This window comes from Talpa occidentalis, unplaced genomic scaffold (genome assembly GCF_014898055.3).
Source record: "Talpa occidentalis isolate TD23 unplaced genomic scaffold, MPIMG_talOcc4v2.1 talOcc4.17, whole genome shotgun sequence".
Lineage (NCBI taxonomy): Eukaryota > Metazoa > Chordata > Mammalia > Eulipotyphla > Talpidae > Talpa > Talpa occidentalis.
In genome coordinates this window covers 6,435,566-6,455,994 of record NW_023601754.1, presented here as the reverse complement: position 1 = coordinate 6,455,994, position 20,429 = coordinate 6,435,566, and the positions used below count along the sequence as shown (strand labels likewise).

The following is a 20,429-nucleotide window of genomic DNA, read 5'->3' as shown; positions in this document are numbered from 1 at the left end:
GATAGGCCCCGCCCCGGACAGGCCCCGCCCAGGCAGGCCCCGCCCCCAGGCAGGCCCCGCCCCTCCGCGCGCGCTCGGGAGCTCCCAGGGACCGTTATTGTCGGGGTCACGCGCCTGCCCCCGCGCCACTGGAGCCTGACCATGGTAGGAATCCGGCCCTGGTTTTGACCCAGGGGCACCCCAAAACCAAAACGGCGAGTGGGGGTCGTTGCGGTCAAGGGTCAGGGCTGTGGGTGGGGCTGAGGAGCGCGCTGGGGGCGTGGGCCTGCCTGGGGAGGTGAAGGCCGCGCCTGCTTTGAGGGGTGAAGTGTTCTGGCTTTAAGGCTTCGGGGGCCTCCAGGTCTGAGGGGTTGGGATGCGCAACTTGCCCCTTGAAGGTCTTGCATCTATCTCCTTGCTGGCTCTGCGGCGCGGGGGTGGGCACATGGGGCGGGGGATCCAGAGCTGGGGCGGGAGGGGCTGGCGTGGGGCGGGAGGGGTGTTGCGGGCGGGGCCGGGCCGTGGGCAGCTCTCTGAGGTTTGATGGGAAACCCCCCATCTGAGACGTTGGGGCACTTGGCCCTGAGGTCGTGTCTTTAGAGCATGAGATAGTTCTAGCGTGGTTCTAAATCTAAATCCAGATGGTTCTAAGTCGCCTTGGAAGGAGCTCTTTTGGAGGAGAGGGATCTGTGTGGGAAAGGGTGATACTCTTTGGGGATGACTGTAGTAGGGACACCCCATTTCCTGAAATCGGTGTAGCAAGAAGCCTTCCTTCAAGCACCATAGGCTGGCAAAATGGCGGTGACTGAGCGCTCTCCCCAGGCTGGGATGACTCTGGACTAACGAGCATCTAAAAACTCTTTGGGAAGAAAACTCTGCATGCAAAGAGCTGTCACATCCTCAGCCCCTTCCCCAGTGCAGCAGGCACCTCTTGAGAGCCCATCTGTAGATGGGACATGTGAGAATAAGAAGGAAGCAAGGTCTTCAGCCCAGACCCTCTTGTCATACCCTATCCTTAGTAAGAAAAGAGGAACTGAGACCAGAACTGTAGCTCACATTCAAGGAGTGAATTTTCTCTGGCATACAAAATCTGCACATGCAGAGCACTTTTACTGAATTCTCAGCTAATTGCCTTTAAGGAGAATAGAAGGCAAAATCAAACAAAAAATGCGTATTTTTGCTTTCTGGTCTAGAGGAGGCTCTTAGTTACTCTCAGCTTGTCATGAGTAGAAGCCTTAGCCATGAGTAGAAGGACCAGGAATCAAAAACCTAGGTTAGCTCAAGAGATAATCATTTCCAGCTCTGCTTCTGTGAGTCATGACATCATTTTGCCATCTGTAATTTTTCTAGCCTCACATGTGGCATGTATTTGCTCCTCTCTATATCTGAATATTTGGAACAGGCTTACTCTAAGAACTCCGGCGCCTCCTTTATCTCATACATTTATTTTCCTTCCTCAGCTGTCAAAATAGGTTTTGTTGGAGAAAAGAGTGTTTCCTCTCTTGAGCAATCATTTCTTACTTTAACACTCTTCACCCATGTATATACCCCATTTAATGCAAATGTTGAAATGTTCAGAAAGGTTGAAAGAATCACACACATAGCAACACATGCACTTGAATACACAGCAACCACCTAGATCCTACAATTAACATTTTACTGTATGTTTCATCACATGCTCTTCTATCCTTTCTTCTATCTACTCATCAGTATATCCTCTTTTTTTTATTGCATGTGGATGTCTAGTTGTCCCGGCACCATTTTTGAAAAGGCTATTCTTTACCCATTGAATTGTCTTCAGTCCATTGTCAAAATTCAATGGACCATAAGAGTAAGGGTTTATTTTGGGGCTCTCAATTCTGTTCCACATATCTGTATGTCTACTTTTATGCCAATAGCACACTGTCTTGATTACTGTAGCTTTGTAGTAAGTTTTGAAAGTGAAAATTGTGAATCATCAAATTTTGTTTTCCTTTTTAAAAATTGTTTGGATGACTTGGAGCCCCTGGTGAATTCTAACGTCAGCTTGTCCATTTTTGCAGGAAAATAAAACAGCTGGGACTTTTATAGGGATTGTGTTGAATCTGCAGGTTAATTTGGAGGATGTTGCCATCTTAATAACTTCAAGTCTTCTGATCTTGAACATGGAATGTTTTCCCATTTATTAGGTCTTTTAAAATTTCTTTGAACAATGCTTTGCAGCTTCCAGAGTACAAATATGACACTTTGTTTAATTTAATCCTAATTATTTTATTCTTTTTGATGCTATTATTTTATTAATTTCATTTATGGATTGTTCATTTATAGTGTATCAATATAAGTTATTTTTATATCAGTCTGCACTCTTCAATCCTACTGAATTCATTTTCATTTATAATAATTTCTTAGTGAATTCCTTAGGATTTTCCTTTTTTTTTTTAAAGATTTATTTTACTTATTTATGCATACAAGAACTGGAGTGTGCACCAGAGGTTCAGGGAGTGAAAAGATTCACCAGAGACAGAGTGGGGAGCAGAACAGGCAGATCTACTGAAATACATTGCTGAGGGGAGCAGGGGGCAAGACAGGAAAGGTCTGCTGCACCGTGTGGATTAGCTTGGCCCTGCTGTGCCCATGTGGGTTAGCTCCTTGGCTCCTGGCTGGGGATCAAACTCATGCCTCATAGGCGGGTGATAGCTTGATAGCTCTGAGACTTTAACCCCTGAGTCACCAGGGAGGCCCCAAATTCCTTAGGATTTTCTATAGGCAAGATCACATCATATACAAATAGATAGTTTTCAATATATTTGATGTTTAATTCCTTTTCTTTACACTGCTCTCTTTTCATTCACCCTTTAGGAGGAGTCTGGCATGCCTCATGAATCAGCAGAGGATTTGTTTCATTTCAATGTTGGGGGCTGGCATTTCTCAGTTCCTAGAAGCAAACTCACTCAGTTCCCAGACTCCCTGCTGTGGAAAGAGGCTTCAGCCTTGACCTCTTCAGAAACCCAGAGATTATTCATCGACAGAGATGGTTCCACATTTAGGCATGTGCACTATTATCTCTATACCTCCAAGCTCTCCTTCTCCAGTTGTGCAGAACTGAACTTGCTCTATGAACAAGCACTGGGTTTGCAGCTCATGCCTTTGCTACAGGTAAGAGTCTCTTCTTTTGCAGGAGTGGTGATAAGTAACATACATCTTACATCACTAAATATTTTGTCCTTTATAGATTGGTTGCTGAGATGACCCTCTTAATAGGCAACTGTGATAAGAGTTAAAGTAATAAACAATACACTTTATTGCATGTTCTGAATAAAGGATTTCTTCCTCATTGTCTTATCTATACCAGCAGCCACCAGGGATCCAGGATGGGACTTACCACCCGGTGAGAGGGTGCCCTTGACTCTTGTAAATTCCGATTGAAGCTTCTTCTTGCTTTTTTATTATTATTATTAATCCATCTATTTATTTATCTTAGTATATTTTACATCATTGTTCATTTTTGTACAATGCATACTTGTATGCTTTCTCCTTTAGGTATATTCCCTGAAAAATTCCCACCACCAGTTCACCTGTGAACCATCACCATAGTCCTGGGTGCTCTTCTCTCCCCTGTTTTGATTCCTCCACCTCCCCCTCCTTTGCAAAATATCTCTGATTTATAGTTGCCTGCTAATTTTCTTTTTATTGTTATTTTTTTTCCTGATCCCTCATTTGGTTCCCCCATATTTCTCCTTAAGTGAAACCATCCAATATTTTTCTTTTTCCTTCTGGCTTATTTCACTAAGCATAATCCTTTCTAGCTCTATCCATGTTGCTGCATATGGCTGCTTTTGTAATTAAATTTGGAAAGGAGAAAATTTTTGAAATTGTAGAATTTTATATGCCCATCGAGTCTGAGATTTAAAATCTAAAAGATCTATCAGAATGTTAATTTCTCGTTGTGCCTGTTAGGTAGATTAGGTAGATATTTATGGTAAAGCAAAGCATCATCCAAACTACAGAATCTTTCCATTGTCTTCACACCTCTGTTTTCTACTTGTAAGAGCTTTAAATATCTTTTCTCACAGGCCATTTAAGTATCATCAAGGAATATTGCCTTCTTTCCTAATTTTTCTTCAAACTAAGGAAATCAAAACTTCTGTGTCTTAGGTAGTTTATTTTTAGTTTTTGAACAATGACTTTTTTTTTTAAACAAGAAAGAGCTCAAATATTATTACTGGGAAGGACGATTGACCGTATTTCATATTAATCCCACTGTCTGAACAAGGTATTGTTTACTCCCTCTCCATCAGCACTGTCCCAACAAATTAGAATACAGCTCAGAAGACTAACAATTCTGCCTTCTCAATATTGCTTAGAAGAAAATTGAGATAAATTGTGCATATCTGGGTTATATAGGAATGAGAACATTTCATAAAACATGTTTTTATGGATACTCCTCATTAAATAATTCAGTGTTTTCTCTTTAAAGTTAGATATTTGGAAATCAAAACCCATAACATATTCCAGTTCAAGTTGTTATTGTAGTCTTTCCTTTATTTTCAAAGCAACCTACCTCAAAATCTTTTCAACTGCCCCAGGAATGGAGTAACAGAATTGTTTACAGGAGACTTCAAAGTCACTTTATTTATTTTTTTAAAGATTATTTATTTATTCATACAAGAGCTGGGGTACAGGCCAGAGGTGCAGAGGATGAAAGGATTTACCAGAGACAGAGTGGGGAACAGAATAGGTTGAATGAAATACACAGCTGAGGGGAGCAGTTGGCACAACAGGAGAAGTCTGCTGCACCATGTGGGTAGCTCCCTGGCCGGCTGGGGATCGAACTCGTGCTGCAGAGGCTGCGGATTGCTTCATAGTGTTGTGCTTAGCCCTTTGCACCAGGAGAGAGGCCCTTAAAGTCACTTTAATGCCTGGCATGTCAGGATTACTGATAACTCTATGCCAAGATGCCATATTGTGGGCAAAAGGAGGGAGTAACTTATTCATTGCAGAAAATCAGAGATCAAACAATAACTCATTTTAAAGAACACAAGCCAAATATATATATATATATATATATATATATATATATATATACACACACACACAGTTTATCAAACCCTCTAACTCCTTTGCTATTCTCATTTCCTAAATTGAAACAAAATAGATCTTTAGCAACTTGTAAGTGGAAGGTAACAACTAAGTGGCCAAGGAGTTGGTTCAGTTCCAAAGTTCCAGTTGTATGAACAGTAGAAGTATTTGAATAATAGTGTGAATCTGCCTCCCTAAAACAGACTGTGAAACAAGTGCTTGTGCTTTGCAAGTTGTGTTTTCAAATAAACATTTGGGCAGGCCCAGCTGAAGTGTTTATTCATTGGAAGAGTGTAAATACAGCTGGAGAATCCATTGCCACCTAGACTCACACAATTCTATCATGTTCCCCATTGCTAAGGTCTGTCCAGATACTTGGGTTCTTGCCTAAATGTGCAAACACTTTGCTTGGAAAAAAATCAGTTTGCCAATTCTTAGTCTAATGACTCTTTTCAGGCTTCCCAACTTAGTGCCAGTATTTATTGAGAGCATTCTGAACACCAGGCATTATTTTAATATAAACTTTCCCTAGGACCTTTGAGAAATAGGATGCAGCTTCTCAAAACCAGGCATTATTTTAATAAAATTTCCCTAGCTTTAGGGAAAACCTAGGATGATCCAGTAAAAATATGATGTGAGCCACATATATGAGCCTAATGTGTAATTTTAAATTTCTAGTAGCCATATTTATTTTAAAGATTTATTTATTTATGCATATAAGAGCTGGGGTACAGTCCAAAGATGTGGGGGGTGAGAGGATTCACCAGAGACAGAGCGGGGAACAGAACAGGCAGACTGACTGAAATACACTGCTGAGGGGAGCAGCGGGCGAGACAGGAAAGGTCTGCCAAGCCATGTGGGCTGCTCCCTGGCTAGCCGGGGATTGAACTCGTTCTGCAGAGGCCTTGGATTGCTTCACAGTGTGGTGCTTAGCCCCTTGTGCCACTGGGGAGGCCCATCTAGTAGCCATATTTTTTAAAAAGTCCTAGGCTGTCTGTTCCTCCCAGTTCGACTGCTGCCTCTTCCTGTCCCAGCCACATCCCTGAGACACAATGGTGAATGAATTTGACCAGATAGGGTGACTGGTCATCAGGGCTACTTTTAACTATAGCAAAATGGATATTGTTTCCATCAGTGACCCTTTCATTGACCTAACTACATGGTCTGCGTGATCCAGTATGATGCTACCCATGGCAAATTCAGTGAGTGGCACAGTCAAGGCTGAGGATGGGAAGCTTGTCATCTATGGAAAACTCATCTCCAAGATCCTTCATCCCCTTCATCTCCAAGATCCTGCCAACATTAAATGGGGAGAGTCAGCAGACCTCTCCGTACTCGCCCGCTGCTCCCCTCCGCAGTGTATTTCATTCAACATTTAATGCTGACTCTACTTCTACCTGAATGCTGAATCTACTTCTCTAGGTTGAAGAGACCAGAGCCACCGGCAGTGGAGGGTCAGCTTTGAAATACCAAGAGCTCTGTCTTATTTGGCTGCTTTGCCTGAAACAGCTGTTTTGCTTATCCTTTTGTTCTACTAGCCTTGCTTCCCTTGAGTTTCACAATGGTGCTGGCTCTCCTTGTCTTTACAAGGCAATAGGAGATTTGCAAGCCCCCCAAGCTTGCTTACTATCACATTCCTTCCAGCATCCCATATCAGAGCATAAGGCATTTCAGACCTGCTGTTTTGGAAAAGCTCCATCAAGTCTCAGAGCTCTGCTAGCAGAGTACATTTGCAAGCTATCTTTTGGCAGTCACATACATACACACTCACCCCCATGCCATCAGTCTTATATTGCTTCTGATTGACATATTTTTTCACTACTATCTAGTTCAAAAACATTAATTATCCTTATGCTTAATTAGCCATCTGAATTCAGACCTGTATTCCCCTAAAGAAATCCTGCTCATGTAATTTTCTGGGTTATAACATATGAAGAGTAAACATCCTGGAAGTAATATTCATGTGGATAGAAGTGGATGAAATCAAGCCATAGGAGACCAGCACACACACTCTGTGGTGACTCCAGTCAGCAAAGCCAAACGACACCTGGAAGCTTAGACTCTCTGGAGTGTTATTTGTTCATTCATTCATTCCACAAAACATACTGAGATCCATAGGCGTTGCTGGGGTTGCAAATACAGCAGAGAACAAAACAAGTAGGGTCATCAAAGACCCTCTTCATCTTAGGCAAGACTGACTGACTGTAAATAAATACATAGATGTTACTGAGAATAATAAGGCAGCGTGAGGGAGTTGGGGAGTGCTTTTCTGTACTGAAATGATCTCCCGTGAGTAGAACATCTTGTATTTTTAGAGGTCAGAGCAAAGACAGGCTGAGAGAATTTAGAAAACAACCTAGTTGAAACTCCTGGGCTAAGTATGTAGAATGACTTGAATGGCAGGACTTGCCATCTTTGTGGATTTACTTATTTGTTTTTTCTTCCTTTTAAAGATTTGTCAAAAATACCTTTCTTAAGAAAAATGGTACTGCTCACACTTTACGTTAGTGGAAATAGCAGAAATGGAGATTTCATTTTTACAAAGTAGATTATTCTCCCCGCAACTAGCACATCTCTCAAGCTCGTTGGACAATGCCAGAGACTACTTTGTGGGTGGGAGGACAAGGAGGATTCAGTTTAAAAGTATCTGGTCAGGGGCCTCCCTGGTGGCTTAGGAGTTGAGTCTCAGTGCTACCACTGTGAACGCGTGGGTTCGATCCCTGGGTAGGGAGCTAGCCCACATGGTACAACAGACCTCTCTTGTTTCTTCTGCTGCTCCCCTTAGCACTATATTTCCGTGGATCCGCCTGTTCTGCTCCCCACTCTGTCTCTGGTGAATCCTCTAACACACACACACCCATACCTCTGGCCTGTACCCCAGTTCTTCTATGCAAAAATAAATATAATCTTTAAAAAAAAAGTATCTAGGCAATAAATGTTAGCTTTTAAGTGACAGAGAGTCAGGATCAAGCCCTGCTATCTGAGTTTAGGTCCTTGTGATTTTTTTTTTTTTGTGCATACTCGCTGCCTCCATTGAGTGGGAAGAATTTAGACATGATTGCATAGGTAATGGGGAGCACTGTTGTTTAAGGGGGTAGGGTGGTTTGGACTCATTAGCTTGTTTGGAAGATGATCACATGGAGAGGATCTGGGAACAAGGTCATCTGGAACAAGGGAGGGAGAGAAGGAGTAAGAGGGGCGATGGAGTAAGTGTTGGCTGGCTGATTGGGTGGAGATGGTGTGAATATCAGTCAAGTCACAATTCCTGGGCCTCCCTGGTGGTGCAGGGGTTAAGACACAACCTATGAAGCTGTCCGCAGCCACTGCAGCATGAGTTCGATCCCCGGCCGGTTAGGGAGCTACCCACATGGTGCAGCAGTCCTCTCCTGACTCGCCCGCTGCTCCCCTCAGCAGTGTATTTCAGTCAGTCTGCCTGTTCTGTTCCCCGCTCTGTCTCTGGTGAATATTCTCACCTCCCACACCTCTGGTCTGTACCCCAGTTCTTGTATGCATAAATAAAAAGTCACAATTTCTGTTTTAAATCCTTCAATGGCTTCTCCTGACCAGCATATAAAACAAACTCCTCTTCCCAATTTAGAGTCCTTCACTCTTCACTCTTGTTTACTGCCCTAGATTCACCTTCCTCTCCTTCAGTCTGCCTGCACCTGAAATAGACCACATGTGAGGCACAGAGGCAGTGATTCAGTGTACATCTCTGCCTACTGTACCCCACCCTGTCCAGTGACTCCTGTGAACAGTCATCATTTTCCTTTCTTTTTCTCACTTCTCAGCACAAATACTGCCAGGTTGTTATCCCTTATCTTAACTCAGTAAGCCTGCCCGCTCCCTGATGCAAACCTGTCTGGCCTCTCAGTCACCTTCCTGGCACTTCATTTTTTTTTAAAGATTTATTTATTTATTTATACGAGAACCGGGGTACAGGCCAGATGCACGGGAGGGTGAGAGGACTCACCAGAGCTGAGCGGGGAACAGAACAGGCAGACTGACGAAATACACTGGTGAGGAGAGCAGCAGGCGCGACAGGAGAGGTCTGCAGCACCATGTGGGGCCCTCGCCGGCCAGCCGGGATTGAACCGGAGCTGCAGAGGCTGCAGACAGCTTCACAGCGCGGTGCTCAACTGCCTTCGCCACCAGGGGAGCCCCCCCAACCCCGGCCCCGGCACTTCATTTTTATTCCTCTTCACCCAATGCCAACTACTTCCTCACACAGAAACTTCTCTCTCACTCATTTCCTCCCACAGGATGGCTGATCATTTAACCTAGAAGCTAAAGTTGTGTACAGCCCCAGCAAAAGGGAAAAAAAAGCCTTGGATCTTCTAAAGCTGTGTAAAGAAATCCCAGGGTTCCTGGAGTTTTCTGAAATGCCATAACTTTGGGTGATGCTGGCTCTTATCTTGGTATATGTAAATTGTTGGCTTTCATGTCTTTTTTTTGATTTTCCCCAAGCTGAGAGCTTCTTGAGTCCAAGCATGGGGTCTGACTCTGACCGTGGCCACACACAGTATTTCTCGAATAAATGAAAGACTCTGTGCATTTCATGTACCACCGTGATCCCCCACTGTGCAGTGTCGGGAAAGCACTCCCTGTATATCCTGCCATTGTCCAGTCCTCCCACAAGTCCAGCCAGCCTCCTAGAGTGGGGGAAGTTTCTCTCACTGTGGTTCCTGTACTTTATAAGAGGATAAGCAGCTCTTGGGGTGCAGTTTACAGCTATAGCCACCAGAGGGCTCTTCTCAAAGTTGGCTATTCCTATGAGCAGCTTCTCAAGAGCTTCACCTGTGTAGCTGGGAGCAGCCTCTTTTATTAGTTTCATACTCAATCAGTATGTGTTCTGTCCATTATGAGGCGCTCAAGAAAGATATTGGTCATATTGTATCATTACAGAACTACTTTTCCCCCATACCTAACAATTTATTAGGAAAATATAATTTTTTGTAAGGTTGGGACAGGAAAAACGGACTTGATGTTAAGATCATCTGCCTGCTACACAGGACCTTTGAGGGAGACTAGGTCCCTCAGTGAGTGTGGCATGAAGACAGCCAGCCCACCCTCTTCCCTGGGTGTCAGCCCTGCCTGCTCGTGGTGTTCTACTCCAGCCTCAACCCACCTGCACACCTGCTTCTTTAAGCAGAGAACTCTGGACTTGGAAGGTTACTTGGGCAAGTCACAAATCTGCTTCATCAGAAAAAAAGAATGCAAACAAATCTGTCTCAGAGCCCTGTGTTAGGGTAAATGAGCAAATGTATGTAAAAGTACTGTGAAAAATGTGGAACCCTTTGCCACCATTTCCTACCTACACTGTTTTCCAGGATTAGGAAAAACACAAAATATAAGCATAAAACAATTTTAACAGGTCAAAAAGTTTTTTCAACATTGAAGAGAAATGGTAGCAGACCATCTCAAGTTTTTAATGATTAAATATAAATTACTCTTTATGTATGTAAGGTAAACTTCTATTACCATCATAAAATTATAACCCCCCAAAATGGCTTCAAAAATCATAAGAGGAAGCCTCTCTGGTGGCACTAGGGGTTGGGACGTAACCTATGAAGCTATCTGCAGCCACTGCAGCACGAGTTTGATCCCTGGCCAGGGAGCCACCCACATGGCACAGCAGACGTCTCCTGGCTCCCCTGCTGCTCCCCTCAGCAGTGTACTTCGGCCGATCCACCTGTTCTGTTCCCCACTCTGTCTCTGGCGAATCCTCTCACCCCCACACTCTGGCCTGTACCCCAGTTCTTGTATGTATAAATAAATAAATCTTTTTAAAAATCAGAAGAGAAATAATCATTAAGATTTGAATATCAGCATTTCTTCTTCTAGACCTAAATTTTTACTTTCTTCTGTGATTGATTCAATTTATTTCAAAACACTTTAACATAGTAATTGACATTATTATTTTGTCCTGGTATGGTGCCCTAGTATTGGTAGATAATTACTTGGTTTAAAATTTTCAAGGTAGTAATCGTCTCCATCTGACAGACTCTAGATAATCTGAAGGAAGGGAAACACCATCTACGTGTGCGACCTGCTGACATACCTGTTGCGGAGAGAGCATCTTTGAATTACTGGAGAACATGGAAGTGTATCAGTAAACCCTCGGAATTTCCTATCAAAAGCCCAGCCTTCACAGGTATAGCCACAGACTGACCCTTCCTGAAGTCCATACCAGTGGTCCCTCTCATCCTAACAGAAGTGACTTCCATCCAGAGAGGATCCTGACTTCTGAAACAGTTTACATATTTTCTCTATTGCTGTCATCTCCAGCCCTCCCCACAGCCGCTTACCCACTAGAATGAAACATCCTCCCCTGTGTTCATTTCTCTGCTTTGTGGCAAGGTTGACCTATGTGAGACACCAGAATAGCTAGTCCTGATCATGGATGGGTTGTGAGCTTCCAAGAGTGTCAAATGATCTATTTTGTCTATAGGTCACAGTGGCTGGTTTGATCCATTAGAAAGCGCCAATTCGGTAAACAATATGCATTTAATGACTTCGGGTGTTTAAGTGAAAGTGTGACATCATGTCTCAGTGCCTTTCACTGCAGAAGAAATAGATTTCCATGTTCTGTTTCTCCATATTCCTGTCAAACCATAGGGTTACATCTGAAAAGAGAGAGAGAAAAGAAAAAGATGGCAAGGGCCACCTCTGGGGTGAGCTCCCCAGCTTCCTCTGGGGCCCTGGGCTAGTGAGTGCCCCGCTGGTCTCTGAGAGCCCTGGCCTCTGGGAGCTGGTGACACCCTCTCCGTGTTGTCTTCCAGGCCTACATGATAAGGCACCTTTGGGGCTCATGGACACGCCCTTGTTAGATACGGAAGAGGAAGTGCACTACTGTTTCCTGCCCCTAGACCTAGTGGCCAAGTACCCAAGCCTGGTGACAGAAGACAACCTGCTGTGGCTGGCTGAGACTGTGGCCCTGGTCGAGTGCGAGTGCAGCGAGTTCCGCTTCATTGGTGATTGCTCCGTCCTGGGGTGGTATGGGGGAGAGAGTGTGTGGGGAATCCATTGGAGGGGGGCAAGAGGGTCCATCTGTCCCTCTCCACCCCACATCCCATGGGGGGGAGGTCTAGCTTGCTGCTTAGGCCTCAGGAGCTTGACTGGGAAGTGATAGAGGCATAACAGAGCCTTCCAGAAGGGCCTTAGATTCCCAGTATTAGACCCCAACTGGCCTCAGGCTATTTTATTCCCTGCTCATTTGGGGATGGCCTGGTTGTGTGAAGGAGCCACTGGAAGCTTCCTGGCGGTGTCAGGACCACAGGCTTTGGTGTGAAGGGCTAAGCCCTGACCAAACTCCAAAGTCAGCATCAATTTTTTTGCTCTGCCCATATGTAACTGAGCCCCAGGCTTACTTTCTCACCATAAAATGAGGAAATAGGGTTGTTTCAAAGGATGGTTCCTACCTGTTCTTACTTCCACTAGCTCATAATAAAAGGGAAGGCGGGTGGACAGTGAAAGTTTCCCTAAAATCACTGTGGAATTGTCTATTTAAGCCAGTGGCCTAAGGAGGATGAGATTTTCAAGACTAGACGGGAGAGCCTCTCCCATCACTGTCCCAGGTCTAACTGGTGGGGATGTGAACTGAATGACCTCTTTGATTCCAAGATGCTGCTGCCTAAAGGATGGGGCAGGATTCACCCAGTTTGCACTAGGGGTCCAAATGCCTGGAACCCCAGCATTCATATGCATAGTTATCTGGAAAGTTGTCTGTGATATGCTTCTGAATCTCCAAGTTAATTCACACAGGACATTAGCGTTGGCTCCATCTCTGCCTCCCACTGCAATCCAGGCAGGGAAAAACTACAAGTGCCACCTGCCAGCCCAGGCTCGGCCAGGCCCTTCCTCTCTAAGCGGCCAGACAACTCCCTCTTTTGGAATGACCTGCTCTTGGGTCAAGACTCAGGTAAGTCTCAGGGCTAGTGTGCTCACTTGAGAGCCCCAAGCCAGGCCACGGGAGGCCACACCCCTGGACTCAGGAAAAAAGTGATGTGGGATCTTTCACCTTGAAAACCAGAGGCTCAAGGTTAATCTAACCAGGTATGTTTAGAAATTATTTCAGAACACAGAGAGCCTAGGATAAGTTGCAGCACCAAAGACCTGTCAAAACCTGGATCTACAGTTAAGTCAGATATACCTGTCAACTCATTTTATTTCCTTTTGTTTTTCAAGTGAATTTTCTCCGCTCACAGAAGATTTTACTACCAGAGAACTTCTCCAACATCGACGTGTTAGAAGCAGAAGTTGAAATTCTGGAAATCCCTGAGCTCACAGAAGCTGTACGATTGTATCGGATGAACATGGGTGTGTTGCCATGGGGACCATACCCTTCCCTTGACATTCTGGGGCAGGGGGACTTGAGAGTAAAAAGTCAATAACAAACATCTCCCTTCCCACAGTCACTCTGGGCTTTGGGAAGTGGTGGGAGAAGTGGGTGTTTGGGCAGACTTACAATCTGAGAAGAGGAATTTCAGCCTGAAACCCTGTGCCCTCTGTCTGCCCAGCCTCCCCACTGAGCTGGGAGGCTCAGCAGCCTGTGTGGGCACCCAGCCCGGAATGTCCTGGGGAGGGAGGTTGGGCCCAAGTGCGGATTTTTCAGGCAGGGGCCGGTCTGCCCTCTTGTGGAAGTGGCCAGCGGGGAACAACGCAGCACTCTCCCACCACAACATCCTTCCTCTTCGAGGCACAGCTGGAAGGCGTGGAAAATGCTCGGGCAAAATCCCCACTAGTGCTTCAGTCATCCCACCCACTCCCAGCTCCCCTTGCACCTACTGGAAACCCCTGGCTGCTTTGCCTGTTCATGGGACTTCCTGGCCCTGGTTCAGGCCAGGCCTCCATGGTCTTGGCCCTACCTCATTCCACATTGTTTGCCTGTCTCCCCACCCACCAAGTCCTGCACCTCTGTGGCAGCTGCTATGCTCAGTGAAGGGAGCTGGCTGCCTGGGCGTGGGCTCCGCTGGCACTCTGAAAATGCCCGAAACTCTCTCACACGTGAAGTTTGCACGTCAGACATGTATCCCATAGGGAAAGACCTTTCCCCGTCTCCAGGGCCAGCTCTCCCGACCTCCTCTCCCACCTTCTTTGAGCATTGCAACCTGAGGCCTGCAGTAGGTCGCAGGAGCCTCTCCCGGGGCCTCACAATCCAGTTAAGTGGGTTTGAGTTAAACTGTCCGCAGGAATTTCTGTTCCTCCGAGATCTTGGGTGATGGAGAGGCAGAGGGGTGCCAGCTTCACACGAGCTGGGTGAAGATGGAAGGGAGTGTGTTACAGACAGGCTCTGTGAGCCAGATAGCAGCCCCTAGATGTGAAGCATGGTTTGCCTTTTATAAAGACCATAACTAAGGGAAGCAGCTCCAGTAGCCTTGGAAGTGGACAGACTGCTCTGCTATCATAGCTCTGTCCTTGCCTCGTTTTGTAATTTGGGTCAAGGTACTTAACTGCCCACTCAGGACAGCTTCCTCATCTGTGATTCCAGAATAGCTCTACCCCTCTGCTGCTCTGAGGATGAGAAATGACCCATGACAATTGCCCAGCAGCTTGCCCACCAGCCCACCGTTGCTGCTGGGACGGGTCCTGTATACTAGGCACTGTGCCCACGGCAAGAGAACCAGATTCCACCCATGGCCCAGCCACTCAAACGCCCAATCTGAGAGTAACCCCACTGTGTGTCTCTAGGAAAACTATGCCTAGGTACAACAGGGGCTGTCAATCCCAGAAGCCTGTAGCTCTGGTTCTGTGCTTGGTTAGTCCTCAAATAGAACAGAGCTTGCAACTAGGGGAGATCCCTGCAGAGGCCGGGAGATGACAACTACACTGAGATTCAAATGTCAGTGATGCAGCAAGTTACCTGCCCCACCTCCCAGCAAGTTTAGTTTTGACTTCTAAACCTGAATATGCAAAAAAATAACTACACTCATTTTGAGATGATCCTGATTTGGGTTGAACAAAGAAATAACCTCCTTCTAAGTCTCTTTCATACTAACTCAAGGCAGCAGTAGGAGTGAGTCCAAAAACTTTTGATACTTATGACCACGAGTCACCCCTTTCTCTCTGACACAGGTGGCTGTTCCCGGACCTCTTGTCCTCCCCCGAGTCCTGGGAAGGGAGGCCGCCCCGCAGGCCCGGAGGCCGCGAAGCCGCTGTACATGATGGCCCTGGGTCTGCTCGTCAAGTACCCAGACTCCGCGCTGGGGCAGCTCCGCATCGAGAGCACGCTGGACGGAAGCAGACTGTACATCACCGGGAATGGAGTTCTCTTCCAGCATGTCAAGTGAGGCCCTCATAGAGAACGGCTTAGCCCCATGCAGGCTGGGCTTTCCCGTTCCCTAAGGACCAGTCTGGAGACTTGCCCAGGAGCCAGGGGGAAGTAGTCTCCCGGGGGCAAATCCATCATTGTAGCCACTCCCAGCACCACAGTCTAACTGGGCTAGGGCCTCAGAGAAAGCTGGTGCCAAGAAGTAAGGGTTACCAAGGTTCAAAGTCTTCTGACTGCTTTATATTTTTGTGCTCAGTGAGCTGTTGCTCCAATTCTAGCCCTATGTTGGGGTTCAGGGTAACCAGGCAACAGTCACAACCCCAAAGAGCTGGGTATTCCCCTACCCCAGCCAGACGGATCCTCCTACAAGGGTTCACCCCCTATCCTTGGAATGCCCACTGATGTACAGAAAGGCCGGAGGTAGGGCTAAGCCCCGCAGAAGCAAGCCAAGCAGCGTTCCCAGAGGAGGTGATACCAGGCCTCCTGTCTTGCAGGACAAGCTCAGAATGTTCCCATTAGTGCAGGGTGGGGGTTCCAATTCTGTTTTATAGAAGAGTAGATTGAGGTCAGAGTGGAGCTACTCTGTGAGGGTCACAAAATACATTGGTACCAAAACTAAAGGTAGAGTGGGTTTTCCTGAGCCCCTGGCATGAGGGTCAACCAACCCCAAATGCACTTACTCCAATACTGTCACTCCGGGTCTTTTTTGGGCCACACCATAATCCATGTGCCCCAAAGACATCCCGCTCCTGATGTCACAGAGGGCAAAGTACCTCTAAAGTTGGGGGCTTGATGCTCAGATCCCCAGCCTTTCTCCTGGGCACCAAGGTACTAATAATCTTTCGAGACCATGGCTGGCTGCCACAGAGTGACTGCCAAGTCTTGGGCAAATACCTATGGCGCCAAGATGGAAATGGCTGGCTCCTGGCTTGGCTTCTGAAAGCTGACACATGGCCTAGAGGCTTGCAGTTAGTTGACTTAGAGGACTTTGCTGAAGTAGGTGAAGCTCAGCTCCAAAAGAGTGAGCCTTTGTGTTCAATCCTATCCTGCCAGATAGCACCGGATGTCTGGTTAGGAGATGGTGTTAGTGACCATGAGTTTGAGCAGGTGTTGGGACAAGGGGGCAGTAGTATCCTTGGGGCAAATCCAACTGACCAGCAGATTAGCTGTGGAGTGGAGTGCTGAGGTTTTCACTGACAGATCTCTCCCCTGGTCAGGAACTGGCTCGGGACTTGCCGGCTGCCCCTGACTGAGACCATTTCTGAGGTGTACGAGCTCTGTGCCTTCTTGGACAAGAGGGACATCACCTATGAGCCAATGAAAGTGGCGCTAAAGACTCATCTGGAGCCAAGGACACTGGCACCCATGGATGTGCTTAGTAAGTGAGGAAGCGTCTTGGTTTGAATTCAGACTTAAGGGAGGGTCTGGGGATTTGGAGAGGAAAGATGAGCCTCACCAGGGCCAGGTACCATAGATGGAAGAAAGGAAAATGAGCCCAACGTTTGTGGGGCTTGCCTAAAAGGAAATTTTCACATTAAGTGACCCCTCCTCACCCCAAACCCATGGTAGCCTTGGGTATAACCTACTCTATAGACTGAGTAGTACAGACTGGCCCAGTGTGGGTGCACAGGCCCCCAAGGCCATGCCTGTTCCGACCCTGCAAGCTGACACTGCTCATTTGGTCCTGCTCATGTGGCATTTGCTAGATCACAAGCACTGACACACGGAAGGACTCACAGCTCCAGACTGAGTGGCTCTGTGAAAAGTTACACCCTCAGGACATTCCCAACCAGAAACCAGAGGCAGCTGGCCATATAGGTAGCTAGAACATCAGCCCAGCTTCCTTGAGGTGGGTAAGGGGAAGAGAAGCAATGTCGTTGGGGTTGAGATTCCAGCGCACTTACCCCTACTCCACCCCACCCCACCCCAGAGTCACCAGCTAACCCTCAAAGCTGCCATTCCAGGCCTACCTTACCACGGAGGAAACCATAAAGTGAGCCACAGGAAAGGCCCAAGTGGCAGAAAGGTTAGCGTCAGGGATTTCTGCTCACAGTAGGTGACACAGAAAGACGGTGAAGCTAGTCTTAACACGCAGTACTTTATTCACCCAAATGCTCTTATCTTACTTGCTTTCTGGCCATGTGATATGTTCCCTCTCATTGGTTTCCTTAGATGAGGAGTGGACTGCAGAGATCACCGTCTATTCCCCTCAACAGATCATCAAAGTTTATGTTGGGAGCCACTGGTACGCAACCACGCTGCAGACCCTGCTGAAGGTATTGCTGCCCCTAGCTGCCCTCCTCACCCCCTGGCTGCTGCTTTGAAACCTGTCACCTCACACTCACACAGCCTCCAGCACCTGCTTCAATCAAGGACTTTCTCCTTTATCCTTGGACCAAATTGCTCTTACCACGTAAACAGTTTCCCGGGAAGGTCCTTAGGTGTTTGGATGATCTGAGGAGCCTGGATCAAACAGGCAGTCAGGTGTCTCACGAGGGTGGTCTAAGAGCGGGCAAGACTTGTGGAGATGAAGGCATTTCTCTCTGCATGCTCCGTTCCCCACTCTGGCTGCCTGTGACTGACAGACAGCGAGGTAAGAACCCCCAAACCTCTGTTCTGCAATGGTCAGGAAAATAAAGTGAGAGAAGACTGACCTGCCTTTTACTAGTGACCTACTCCTTTAACTAACACACTGATAGTGTCCATCCCCTTGCAGTATCCGGAACTGTTGTCCAACCCGCAGAGAGTATACTGGATCACATATGGACAGACCCTGCTGATCCATGGTGATGGCCAGATGTTCCGACACATCCTCAATTTCCTGAGACTTGGGAAACTGTTTTTGCCATCTGAATTTAAGTAAGTGATGAAAGGAAATCGAATGACGGTACCCATCATGCCTCTGCAACAAAGGAAGCTTGAGTTTGCAGCCTCAGGGACGAGGTTGTATTATTTCCAACATGTGAATGGCCATCCCAGGCAGCCACTTTGGAGGCTTATGCTTCCCGGGTGCCCAGTCCCAGATGTCTTTGTCATTTGCAGGGAATGGCCCCTCTTCTGCCAGGAGGTAGAAGAATACCACATCCCATCCCTCTCAGAAGCCCTGACCCAATGTGAGGCATACAAGTAAGGAAACGGTTCTAGACACCATGTTTTAGAGTTTGGGCTTAAACATTCCTCTTGGGAATCCTCTCCTAAGTCCCACCTCCTTGGGGTTAAGAGGGTGGAGCAGGCCCAGGATTGGATTTGACCTAAGCAAAACCAGTTAAGAACCCCACTACCAAAGAGCAGACCTGACCAACTGGTTGGTGAGCTAGTGGAAGCTTCTGCTCACCCACCAACCCCTCTTGGAGTCTGCAGGTCATGGACCCAGGAGAAAGAATCTGAAAATGAAGAAGCTTTTCCCATCAGGAGGCTACACGTGGTGACAGAAGGGCCAGGGTCGCTAGTGGAGTTCACTAGACATGCTAAAGAAGTAAGCAGCAGCCTTCTTTGGTTTGGTAGTGTCCTCGGGACATCACCACAGGGTTCAGAGGGCAGGCCTCCCTCCTCAGGGGCGTGACAAAATGGGCCTCCATGGGTTCCTAGCACAGCAACTAGTTTCTGAACCTTGAAGGAGACAAGGAAAGGTTGGCCATTTGTGCCAGGGATGCTGCTAATATGTCCCTTTAGCATATAAGAGGCCCCTGGACTGACACCAGCCCCACTCAGACTGAGCAAAGCTCAAATGGTTGAGCCACGTGGGAGATGGGATTGTTGTGGATGAACAAATGAAGTCTTGGAAGCCCAGCTTATTAGATCTTGGGGAGACTTCTACGTGGAAGCACAACATGCCCAGAGCTGCTGTGTGCTTCTTCCCTAGGCCACAGCCTGTGTGCCTATGGACTTCCCAGACTGCAACGACAGGACTCCATGGAATAAGGCCCAGGGGACTCTGGCCGGGTCTGGCCAGGTGGAGGAGGCCGAGCAGTACTCCCAGACCTTCCAGGTGTCCCTGTGCCGAGGTGCCAAGAGGGTGGGCAATCCAAGCACATACTCCCACTGTCCTGGCCTCTGTGCCAACCCCAGACACTGGGGGGCCCACCCAGAGAGTCCCCCTAAAAAGAAGTGCACCGCAGTCAACCTCACACAGAAATCTGAAATCAAAGACCCTCCTGTCACCCCCATGCAAAAACTCATCTCCCTGGTGAGGGAATGGGACATGGTCAATTGCAAACAGTGGGAATTCCAGCCACTGTCAGTGCCCCGGAGCAGTAACTTAGAGGAGGGTGCCCCGCAGCTCCCCTCGGGAAATGAGGCTGCTTCCCAGCCCAGCACCTCAGCTTCCTGGAAAGGCCATTCCACAGTCTCAGAAAAGGACTCAGGTCTGCAGACAGGAACTGGAGCCAAAGAGAAGGGACCAGAGCCAACCTTTAAGCCATATTTTCCCACAAAAAGAGCTGTCACGCTGAAGGACTGGGGCAAACAGAGACCAAAGGAGAGAGGTGAGTCCTGTGCCATCCTTGACCGAAGTTTCATTTATCACAAGGCAATTTGACCAATTTGTCACAGAGTTAGTGACAAATTAAAACTAGAACCCTCGACTCATTGGTGCCAGCTCTACCAGGCAACAGACACAGAAATGACCAGCACACTGGTATGACTGGCGAGGCCACGAGACCACATAAAGCATATTGGAAGAGGGTGTCTGTGAAGTAGTAGGAGCACGAGACTGGGGACTCAACAAGGGGAGGAAGGAGAAGCAAGCTGTGGCCTAGCTGGAGACCAGACTTCACATGGAAGTGGTGGGAGATAAGGCTGAAGACATACATAAGCAGGACAGGTCTTGTGTACCAACTTCAGGGCCTAGCACTTTGTACTGATCCTAAGGGAAATGGACAGCCACTGAAGCATTTTTTTTTTTAAAGATTTATTTATTGATGCATACAAAAACTGGGGTATAGGCCAGAGGTGTGGGGGGTGAGAGGATTCACCAGAGACAGAGTGGGGAGCAGAACAGGCAGACTGACAGAAATACACTGCTGAGGGGAGCAGCAGGGAGACAGGAGAGGTCTGCTGCGCCATGTGGGTAACTCCCTGGCCAGGGATCGAACTCGTGCTGCAGAGGCTGCAGACAGTTCCC

At 47.2% G+C, this 20,429-nt stretch overlaps 2 protein-coding genes across 8 annotated transcripts in view; one reads left to right on the top strand and one right to left on the bottom strand.

Annotated features, from left to right (window-relative positions):
• Nucleotides 1-77: 77 nt before the first annotated feature.
• KCTD19 (potassium channel tetramerization domain containing 19) overlaps nt 78-20,429 on the top strand; it is a 23,321-nt gene continuing 2,969 nt past the window's right edge. For 2 of the 5 annotated variants that reach the window (XM_037515870.2, XM_037515872.2), the window contains exons 1-12: nt 78-144; nt 2,818-3,114; nt 11,041-11,191; nt 11,820-12,011; nt 13,225-13,356; nt 15,112-15,322; nt 16,525-16,685; nt 17,480-17,583; nt 18,024-18,166; nt 18,350-18,433; nt 18,668-18,782; nt 19,170-19,791. In XM_037515870.2, the coding sequence (XP_037371767.1) occupies nt 142-144; nt 2,818-3,114; nt 11,041-11,191; nt 11,820-12,011; nt 13,225-13,356; nt 15,112-15,322; nt 16,525-16,685; nt 17,480-17,583; nt 18,024-18,166; nt 18,350-18,433; nt 18,668-18,782; nt 19,170-19,791 (2,215 nt within the window). In that variant the 5' untranslated portion in view covers nt 78-141. The other 3 variants (XM_037515873.2, XM_037515874.1, XM_037515871.1) reach the window with 3 other exon arrangements.
• PLEKHG4 (pleckstrin homology and RhoGEF domain containing G4) overlaps nt 11,316-20,429 on the bottom strand; it is a 25,936-nt gene continuing 16,822 nt past the window's right edge. For 2 of the 3 annotated variants that reach the window (XM_037515865.2, XM_037515866.2), the window contains 2 exons: nt 17,718-17,885; nt 11,316-11,663 (listed from right to left, as the gene is read on the bottom strand). In XM_037515865.2, coding sequence (XP_037371762.1) covers nt 17,745-17,885 — 141 coding nt within the window. In that variant the 3' untranslated portion in view covers nt 11,316-11,663; nt 17,718-17,744. The remainder of the gene's footprint in view (nt 11,664-17,717; nt 17,886-20,429) is intronic. The other variant, XM_037515868.2, reaches the window with a different exon arrangement.